The sequence below is a fragment of the Plecotus auritus genome (genome assembly GCF_963455305.1).
Source record: "Plecotus auritus genome assembly, chromosome: 4".
Lineage (NCBI taxonomy): Eukaryota > Metazoa > Chordata > Mammalia > Chiroptera > Vespertilionidae > Plecotus > Plecotus auritus.
The window spans coordinates 192,505,879-192,515,537 of record NC_137775.1 but is presented as its reverse complement, the minus strand read 5'-3'; the positions used below and the strand labels follow the sequence as shown (position 1 = coordinate 192,515,537).

Below are 9,659 nucleotides of genomic sequence, written 5' to 3'. Positions count from 1 at the left end.
TCCCCCACTTACAGAGGAGTCAGGGGAGGCAGCACATCGTGGGCCCCGCAAAGGCTGCTCCTGAGGACTGACGACCCCGACGCGCAGCTCTGCCGCTCAGCCGGCCGCCATTCCCACTGCTTCCTGCGGGGAGAGCTCTGATGCCCTGAGCTGCGTCTGCCCAGCAGGCCCCTTGCACGCGGGAAGGCTGGGCTGGCATCTGCCCTCCCCCCGCCCCCCCGCCCCCCGGCCGTGGATGGCGCTTTCCCACATAAAATGGCCGTGACCAGCACAGAGCAGGCCCCACCCCCCCGAGGCAGGACCCCGAAAGCTCTTCCTAGACACAGGGGGTGACATTGGCAGAGGCCCCTCCTGCCCGTTTTTTTGTTTTTTTTTTAATATATTTTATTGATATTTTACAGAGAGGAAGGGAGAGGGATAGAGAGCTAGAAACATCGATGAGAGAGAAACATCGATCAACTGCCTCCTGCACACCTCCTACTGGGGATGTGCCCGCAACCAAGGTACATACCCTTGACCGGAATCGAACCCGGGACCCCTCAGTCCGCAGGCCGACACTCTATCCACTGAGCCAAACCGGTTTCGGCTCCTGCCCGGTTTTGAGCTTTGTCATTTCCTCCTGGGACAATGCTCTAGAGACCAAAGTCCCAGGGCCAACCAATTCCCTAAAAGCTGAGTCATTGGTTCTGAGTCACGAATGCTCTGCCAAGGGACTGGCATGAAGCAGGGTGCGTCTGACCTGCTCTGCTCACGGGTCGGTTTCCGGGAACATCTGCCTGTTATCACCGCCCGGGGCACCTCAGCAGGCGCTCCCCTTAGAGACCATCTGTGCCCTTGAATTGCGAACAGGAACCGTGCTTTTCAAAAGTAAATGAAATCGCTTTCTCAGCCTCTGCCCATTTTTGTGACCTCTTCGATTTTCGCTTCATCCTCAGACGTGGCAGGCCCCCCACTCAGTACTTCCACACAGGAAGCTGCTCCCACCCACCTTCCGTGCCCACCTGCACGGGCAGCCAGCACCCGGACTTCTCCAGTGGGTGAGCCCTGTGTAACCTCCTGGTACCCTGGACACCCCAAAGGCTGGCCATTGAGTACAGCCCACGCTGCCTCTGGCCCCCAGCCCAGCACCTGGCCTGCTCAACAGGTGTTGTGGGCAGATGGATGCTTTGTGAACTGTGGGAGGCGGGGCACATTGAAGGCCTGATTCTTTTTCATGTTTTTATTGATTTCAGAGAGGAAGGGAGAGGTGAATAGAAACATCAAGGAGATGATCATTGATCAGCTGCCTCCTGCACGCCCCCTACTGGGGATTGAGCCTGGAACCTGGGCATGCGTCCTGACTAGGAATCGGGCTGTGCCTGCCCAACCCCCTAGTCTCTGGCACAGGGCGTCCATCCAGGCGCGGGTGACAGTACCAGCAGGGACTCCAACGTCCGACAGTCCCAGGATGCCAGGGGCGCCTGGAAACGCTGAGCTTCTCAGCTGCTCAGTGGCTGGCTCCACCCCTGCCTTCCCGGCCCAGGGACCCTTCAGGTGCTCATTAAGGGCAGACGCTTCAGCACCAGACAGACAAGTCCAACCCCCGAGGGCCTCAGTGCCCCGTGTGGGGCCTGAAGGAGATGCCCAGGCCCTGGACACCTTTCCTCTGCAAACTCAGGGTGCTCTCCACAGCCTTGGCCGTCCACACCCGACCAGTGGCAGGGCCCGCTCCAGCAACACCCCCCTCCCCTGCAGCAGCAGCAGCAGCAGCCTGGCCTTGTGCGGCCTGGCGAGCAGATGGTGGTCCTGGGATGAGGGCCACAACCAGGGGCAGCCCTCCTCTGGGCAGCAGGAGCTGGGAGGTCTGGCCTGGGGGGACCCTCTCCTGGGGCCTCCCGGCCAAGTGGAGAGCAAAGAACGAGGTGTGTGAGCCATCACAGCACCACCTGTGCACGTGGCACATGCACAGCGGTGCTGACGGGAGCAGCAGTGCCGGGAGCTCAGGACTGCGGCCCTGGTGGCCCAAGGAGGGGAGGCAGCGGGCCCGAGGTGAGCAGGGCCCACTTCCTGGTGGGTGAGCTGTCGATTCGGAGCTTCAGGGGATGGAGGCTGGTCAGTGTGACCCAGGCAGGAAGGCACAGGAGCAGGTGTGGGCGGGAAAGAGACCTGGACAGGGCAGGCGTCTCCCAGGCCCAAAGGCCCCGCGGCAGGGCGGCACGGTTACCCCTGCTGGCCACGGGGCCGCATGCAGCAGGCAGAGCGCCGGGCACTGCCTCCCAGAAGCGGTTTCCGAGGGCTGAAACCTGCATGAGGCCCAGACGGAGGCAGCCAGAATCTTTATTCTGTCTTTAAGGCACAAAACGCGGCCTGGCAGGGTCACACACGGATCTGGAGGCCAGTCTGCCCGCTCCAGCACCTAGTGCATTCATCCAGGGCGAGAATCAGTCCCTCCGTCGAGGGGGAGCCCCACTTTCCCGCTGTGCTCAGCCCCATGAGGCCGGGAAGATAGCCGAACCCGCCTGGACAACCTCAGGAGGGCACCGCCCTGGGTCTGCGCTTCTCTCCACTGTGCTTGAAGCTGCGCAGTGGGTTCTGGGCCTTCACCTTCTGTGGGGGGAGGTTGAAGGTCAGCTGGAGAATGCCCAGACTGAGACAGCCCAGGGCCAGGGCAGACGCTGCTGTGGCCACATGCAACCTGGACGGCAGCGGGACAGCCAGCCCGTCCTCCTGGTCGTAAAGGCACACGTGGGCAGCTGCAGGAGTCCCAGCCCCTGGCTCTGACCTGGCGGCCAGGAGTTTTGGCTAGAATCTAGCCTCTAGATGTTGGGACCACTCTCCTCCAAGGTGTGTACAGACCGGGTGACAACGAACCAGGAGGGGGGAGACCACAGCTGCTACCAAGGCTGGGGGGAGGCGGGGCGTACCTTGACCTTCTTGGAGGACGGCTTCTTCCGCTTCTTGTGTGGGTGAACCAGGCCGCGAAGAGCAGGAGGAACTGGAAGAGACACGGGCTTCAGCAGCTGCCACCGACCCTGCCTGACCCCTCACCCACGTGCCCTCCGGGCCCTGCTGCGACCTCTCCCCCATCCTGACTCAGGGCCGCACTCCAGTCCCATGTTCAAGTGCCTACAGTCACACAGCTATTTGACATCACAGCGTTTGTTGCAATAACTGTGAAAGGAAAAACATAAAGGTATGTTCTTAAAGGAGAAATGCTACAGCCCTGACCGGTTTGGCTCAGTGGATAGAGCGTCGGCCTGCGGACTCAAGGGTCCCAGGTTCGATTCCGGTCAAGGGCATGTGCCTTGGTTGTGGGCACATCCCCAGTGGGGGGTGTGCAGGAGGCAGCTGATTGATGTTTCTCCTCTCCCTTCTTCTCTGTAAAAAATCAGTAAAATGTATTTTTAAAAAATGTTATAAAAATAGGGAAAAGGCCTGTGTGTGGTTGCCCCACACGTGACCCGTTTCTACAGATTCGCCCCGAACTGGCAGCCGTTCCCACAGCCTCCCTCCACCTGTCAGACACGTGCTTCCCCATGTGCTGCAGGCTCCTGGCTTCTGCCCTCCCCTCCAGCCAGGCCACGGTCAGAGGCCTCTGAGCAGCACCTGACACCCCAGCCGGCTGGCCACTCGCTGTTGGCAAATGCCTTTGCTCCTGCGTGACGAGGATAGCTCCCTCCTGGCCCCTCGGGGCCGCCGTCTGCACCACAGAGAGCAGCGCCCTCTGTGTAGCGAGTGCACCTGCTTGTGTCTGAGTACACGCTGCTGCCCTGCTTCAGGGTCCCGTAGCCCAGCACACAGTAGCTGAGCACTGACCGCGCCCCCGCCCCCCCAGCTTGGGGCCCGCCAGGCCCACTCACCCAGGTAGTCAGGGACGTGGCCCAGATGAGGCTTGACCACAGCAGGGTGCAGGGGCAGGTCATGGCGCAGCAGCTGGAGGTCCCTGGGGTTGTCTTCAAAGTACGTCTGACGAGAGAGACAGAGATGCAGGGGGTCTCCCTGTGACTTTTCGGGGATCCAAGTGGGTCACGCATCTTTAGAATTTGAAGGCTGAGGTTCCCATCCCAGCCACCCCGCCCTCTCCCAGAGGCAGAGCTGATAGGCTCTTGCTTCCCCGTCCCACAGAGGCACTTGGCGGCACACGGTAGTGCAGTGCAGCCGTCACTGTGAGACGGCAACTGTCCTTCACCGAGTCACCTCCCAGCCGAACGGCCCCGTCTGCCAAGGCCTCAGCACCAAGCGTGGCGCCTCCTCACCTTCAGCCTCTCTGAGTGCAGGAGCTCCTCCTTGATCTCCTTCAGCCTTGCTTCTCGGATGGCTTGTTTCGTCACCGAGCGCATGGCGTCCTGGGTGACACCGAGGTCAGGACACCGGGCTCCCGGGCTCCCCCGTCCCGCAGGAGCCGCTGCTCTGCCCGGCACTCACCCTGCAGCGGTAGCGGAAGCCCTCAATCTCCTCCATGCGGAACTGGTAGGGAAGCAGGGCGGGGGCCCCGTTCTCTGTGGAGAAGCAGCCATGAGTGGCCCTGGCTGCAGACCCCCTGCCTCCCGTACCCCCCTCCCCAGGGCGAGGCATCAGCCTCTCCGGCTCATTCCCTGCGAGGTGACCTGTCCACAAAGCAAGACATCTGGGTCTTGCCGACAGGACACCAGTTCCCCAGGATCCTACGGCCAGGCAGCCCACGTCCCAAGTCCTGGGTGTCATTACATCCCTCATCCTCAGGACCTGCCCAGCCCCCTACTCTCCCCCGCAAGGTGCCTTTGGATCCTGCACCCTTAACGTCCTGGGGGTGGGCAGCCTGCCTGTCCACCCTCCACTGCCCTCTTCTGACAGCCTGGCTGCCCCACAGAGCTCCCTCTCCCAGGGCCGCCTCCTGAGACCCACCAGCCTCTTCCCTGTCTCCCAAAACCCCCTTGCCGCCCTCAGCCCTTCTGCCCCGGGCAGGCAGTAAATGTGACCCAGGATCTGGGCCTGCTCATCTGTGAAGAGGCAGTGCCTGCTACCAGGGGCAGGATGAGGATGCAGCGAGGAGCATGGGGCAAGCATGGTGAGCAGGAGGGTGGCCGCTGGTCACGCTACGGTCCCTGCTCCATTGCCACCACTGGGCCCAAGGCATCCTGGGAGTGGCCGGGCCCTGCTCTTACCTCCACCGAGAAGCTCCTCAATCCTGTCCAGCTGGGACTGCTCCGTGGGCAACACAAAGGTCAAGGCTACGCCTGGGTTGTTGGCACGTGCCGTCCTGCAAAGAGATGGCCCAGCCCGTCTCTGGCCTGAGTCCTGGGGGTGCCTACAGTCCAGGTGCCCGGCCTGCCGTCCAGCTCTCCTACCTGCCAGCTCGATGGATGTAGGCCTCAGGGGTGGGGGGCAGGTCGAAGTTGAGCACGGCACACACGTGGTGGAAGTCTATGCCACGGGCCACCCCCGCCTCCGGATCAGAGGCCCTGCAGGAAACACCCACAGCAGACTCGACCCCGCCCTCCCGCTGGCCTTCTACAGCTCCTTTAATCAGCAGGGTCTCGGAACTAAGCCCGTGTGGAGCCCCAGGGCCCTAACAGCGGAAGACCCTTTACATCCAGAACTGTTCCAGGAGCTGGGCAGAGGGGCGGCCACACTCTGGCCCTGCCCCCAGCTCGGAGGCAACAGGGGAACTCACCGCCTCACAGGTGACCCAAGAACTCACTGGGCAGACAGACTGCAGGCTCCTTTTCCCTCTCAGGTCACAGCTGCACCCAATGCTGGGCCGTCTCCCCTGCCAGTGTACCAATCACCCAGGCAGCCAGCCCCCTTGTGCTGCCAGGGACCAGGTGAGCCCTTCACACCCCTCCTCCAGGCCCAGCAGCCCAGCCTGGCTCCCACTCTGGTTTCAGTCTCCCTGGGGAGGGCTGGAAGGACAAAAATGTGGACGCACCTGCTCCCCTTGGGCCCTTTGCCCTGACGCCTGCCTTTGACCGGGGCGCCCAGGACTTCGGCATCAGTCGCTATGACGCAGTCGTAGAAGCCTTGGTTAAACTGTGAGATGATGTGGCACCTGTGGCCCAAAGGGGAGGGTCAGCCCCAGGAGTAAGCTGGAGGCAGCGCTTCACCCCCAGCACCACCGTGACCGTCATCCTGGCGTTTCCCTCTTACACTCTCCCCCTACTTTATCTCTGACCCACCCCCTCGCTGAAGACGGAGGAACAGTGGGTACCTCGGAGTCTGTGGCAGAGTCGCTGACTATCTGCCAGCCTGGCCTGGCCTCTAAGCTCGTAAGAAACAGGAACACCCATCGAGTGTCTCCTTCCCAACCCCCATCTTCAACCACCGCCCACCTGGAGCGCAGGGGCAGCTCCCCATTGAGCACGCAGGCGGGGATGCTGAACTGCTCCAGGAACAGGCGCAGCCGGTAGCTGCGCTCCAGAGTGTTGACGAAGAGCAGGGACTTGCCCCGAATCAACGACAGCTTGAGCAGGGCGTACAGCAGCAGGAACTTGTCTTCCTCCGTGCCGCAGACCACCTGGAACTGCTGTAGCTGCTCTGGCCCTGGCAGCTGGGACTCTTGCAACTTGAGGGTAACCTGGGGGGACAGGCCTGTGGTCAGGAAAGAGGGCAGAAACGCTCCCACAAGCTGCTGCCTGGCACCACGGTCCCCTCCCACTGGCACAAGGTCTCAGAGGACCCTGGCTATTGTGGGCACAACAGACATGACGCTACATGCCAAGTGCGGAGGGCACAGAACCAGGAGAAACACAAGCACACGACTGTAGTGAGCGGGACGCCCTATAGCAGTCACCTTTCTCAGGAATGGAGGTCACATAAGTAGAGAACTTTGGCCCTGCTGCTAAAGGCAGCCTTTCTGCCCTTGGGGGTCCCTGCTCAGACCTTTAGGTGACCCCTAGGGGACATATGGAGGGTGCAATGATTTTAGATGTGGAGAGGGTGTTGACGAACTATTGGCTGCTAGTGATTTAGAACCAGGGAGGCTAAACCAGTGACTACTGTCCTCCCCCAAACACCAAAAGGCTCCTGTGAGCAGGAGGATCAAGCCCTTTGAGTGCACACGTCAGCGACGGCAGACGCCTGCACTGGGAACTCACTGGGTTATGCAGGACCAGCTCCTTGAGTGTTTGCACATCCTCATTAAAAGTAGCCGACATCAGAAAAGCCTGATAAATCCGGGGCAAGTGACTAAAATAAAACAGACTTCCGTCAGCCTCCAGCTCCCAGGGCCTCTCACTGTGGCAGCTAGACTTCGGGCCACCTGCCCCAGGCCCAGGCGTCGACTCTCACTCCCCAACCCCTCTTCCATACCAGAGAAGACTCTTGAGCTCCTCCTCGAAGCCAAAGGAGAAGAGGAGATCGGCTTCGTCCATCACCAGCAGCTCCAGGGAGTCCCGCAGCTTCAAGCTGTCTTGCTGCAAGTGGTTCAGTATGCGTGATGGGGTCCCCACCACGACGTCAGGCTTCTCCGTCAGCACAGCTCTGCAGGCGGCAACACCTCAGGGTCAGGGAGAAGGCACCCCTCCCTTGCTGCACACAAACCCAACCTCCGTCTCCGTGCAGCTTTATCCCCTAGAGTCCCGGTGCTTTCGCCCACCTCTGAGAGGCCGAGTCTTCGGCGGCCGAGACATTGGCCACCCGGATGTCTCGGGCACAGTAGGCAGCCAGCTGCTGAATCATGGACTGGGCCTGCCGCGCCAATTCCTTGGTGGGCACAAGGACAAGTCCACGCACAGCCTGCTCCACCACGGGGCCGGTCTGCAAGAGCAGGAATCAGACTTCAGGCAGTCGGTCCCTGTCATCTGGCCCCTGGTGCTTCTCCAGGCGATCTGGCCCAGCTGCTATGACTCCGACACCACTCAGCGCTTGCTTCTCCCACCTCGGAAAGTGGGGCAGAGGGTTCTTTCCCCAGGTGCTGACCCACAAAAGGAGTAGCTGACTTTATGGGTATCAAGTTACTTTAAAGTCAGGGGGCTGGAGGTTCACAACAGACTACAAGTAGGAGGGGGAACATGCCCAGTTTTTACAGCAGAAAGAGGCCTAGACTAGGACCCAGGTGACCTGAATTCCAGCCCAGGTCGTTTGCCACGACAGTACGAGACTCTGCGGGCCATCCCTCACAGGTAAGAAGCCAAAAGACTTCTTACCTGGTTCTGGAGAAAGGCTCAGGACAAGACAGCTCGGGGCGGGAGGGGGCGCGCACAACGACCACTGGACCACTGAGACGCCAGCCTCTCCCTCCCCGCCTTAGGGCGCCTCCCGCGACCCACCGCCTTCCTGTGGAGCAGCAGCTGCAGCATGGGAATGGCATAGGCGGCCGTCTTCCCCGAGCCGGTGCGGGCCCGAGCCAGGAGGTCCTTCCCCTCCAGGGCCAGCGGGATGGCCTTCTCCTGAATCAGCGTGGGCCGCGACCAGCCCAAGTCCGTGACGGCCTAGGAGAGACGCGGGGCGGCTCAGGCGCGAGCAGCCCTCCACCCCCCGCCACCCCGACCAGGCCGGCCCCTCAGCCCTCCACCCCCCCGCCACCCCGACAAGGCCGGCCCCTCAGCCCTCCACCCCCCCGCCACCCACGACCAGGCCGGCCCTCAGCCCTCCACCCCCCCGCCACCCCGACCAGGCCGGCCCCTCAGCCCTCCACTCTCCCGCCACCCCGACCAGGCCGGCCCTCAGGCCTCCACCCCCCGCCACCCCGAACAGGCCGGCCCCTCAGCCCTCCACCCTCCCGCCACCCCGACCAGGCCGGCCCCTCAGCCCTCCACCCCCCCGCCACCCCGACCAGGCCGGCCCCTCAGCCCTCCACCCTCCCGCCACCCCGACCAGGCCGGCCCTCAGGCCTCCACCCCCCGCCACCCCGAACAGGCCGGCCCCTCAGCCCTCCACCCCCGACCAGGCCGGCCTCAGCCCTCCACCCCCCGCCACCCCGACCAGGCCGGCTCTTCAGCCCTCCAACCCCCGCCACCCCGACCAGGCCGGCTCCTCAGCCCTCCAACCCCCGCCACCCCGACCAGGCCGGCCCTCAGCCCTCCACCCCCGACCAGGCCGGCTCCTCAGCCCTCCACCTCCCGGCCACACCGGCCCGGCGGCGGCCCCTCAGCCCTCCACCTCCCGGCCACACCGGCCCGGCCCCTCAGCCCCGCTGGGTACCTGCAAGAGCCGGGGATCCAGGCCCATGTGTTCGAATCCCAAAGCCTCGTCGTCCGCCATTCTGGGTTTCCGTAATGACAGCGCGCACGCGCGGGAGGAGGAGCGTGCGACGTGTGGGGCGGGAGTCAAAGCAACAACCAATCAGCGTCGGAGGAGGCTAGGTTTCCGGTGTTGGGGCGGAGCTCTGGGGCTGCGGCGGCGCGCGAGGCCAGGGGCTCCAGGCAGAGGCGGCAGGCGGCAGGCGGTGGGCGGCTGGGGGTCGGGGTGTCGCGTGGGAGCCCCCGGGCACCCTCCGGTCCCGGACGTTGCCTCCCAACGCCTGCGCGGTGGGCCTTTCCTGCTCCGGGGACGGGCGGATGGATGCAGGTGTGGTCCCAAGTGCCCGCGCCCGCCGCCCACCGGGCACACTGCTCGCAAGTGCACAGTTGCAGGCTTTGGCTTTACCCTCGTTAGCGCGTCTGTGATCAGCCTCGCCCTACTCCTTAGGCCCCACTGCCCGTGACTCCCGTGGCGGCTTCTCGGGCGCGCCCTCGCCTGCCCAGCTGCCCGGGTCGCTGTCT

At 63.3% G+C, this 9,659-nt stretch overlaps 1 protein-coding gene across 2 annotated transcripts; it reads right to left on the bottom strand.

Moving 5' to 3' along the window:
* Positions 1-376: 376 nt before the first annotated feature.
* Positions 377-9,659, bottom strand: DDX56 (DEAD-box helicase 56). 2 transcript variants are annotated; one of them, XM_080663384.1, is made up of 15 exons: positions 9,100-9,659; positions 8,226-8,387; positions 7,553-7,713; positions 7,267-7,437; positions 7,053-7,143; positions 6,288-6,532; positions 5,888-6,007; positions 5,307-5,420; positions 5,124-5,218; positions 4,405-4,478; positions 4,236-4,325; positions 3,840-3,945; positions 2,904-2,974; positions 2,508-2,586; positions 1,225-2,395 (listed from the first exon to the last, which is right to left on the bottom strand). In XM_080663384.1, the coding sequence occupies exons 1-14, from the start codon at positions 9,157-9,159 to the stop codon at positions 2,509-2,511; spliced, it is 1,638 nt and encodes a 545-aa protein (XP_080519510.1). In that variant the 5' UTR covers positions 9,160-9,659; the 3' UTR covers positions 1,225-2,395; position 2,508. The 2 variants fall into 2 exon arrangements, with proteins under 2 accessions (XP_080519509.1, XP_080519510.1); XM_080663383.1 differs by having other exon boundaries at positions 377-2,586.

What these genes read in the sequence shown, in the direction of transcription:
- DDX56 (XM_080663383.1), bottom strand. Translation starts at nt 9,159, where the DNA reads ATGGCGGACGACGAGGCTTTGGGATTCGAACACATGGGCCTGGATCCC. An exon ending in AAAGGGCCCAAGGGGAGCAG is followed by an intron (nt 5,421 to 5,887) that starts GTGCGTCCACAT and finishes TGTTTCCTGCAG; the next exon opens with GGCCTCTGATCCGGAGGCGG. An exon ending in CCACGTCCCTGACTACCTGG is followed by an intron (nt 2,975 to 3,839) that starts GTGAGTGGGCCT and finishes TGTCTCTTCCAG; the next exon opens with TTCCTCCTGCTCTTCGCGGC.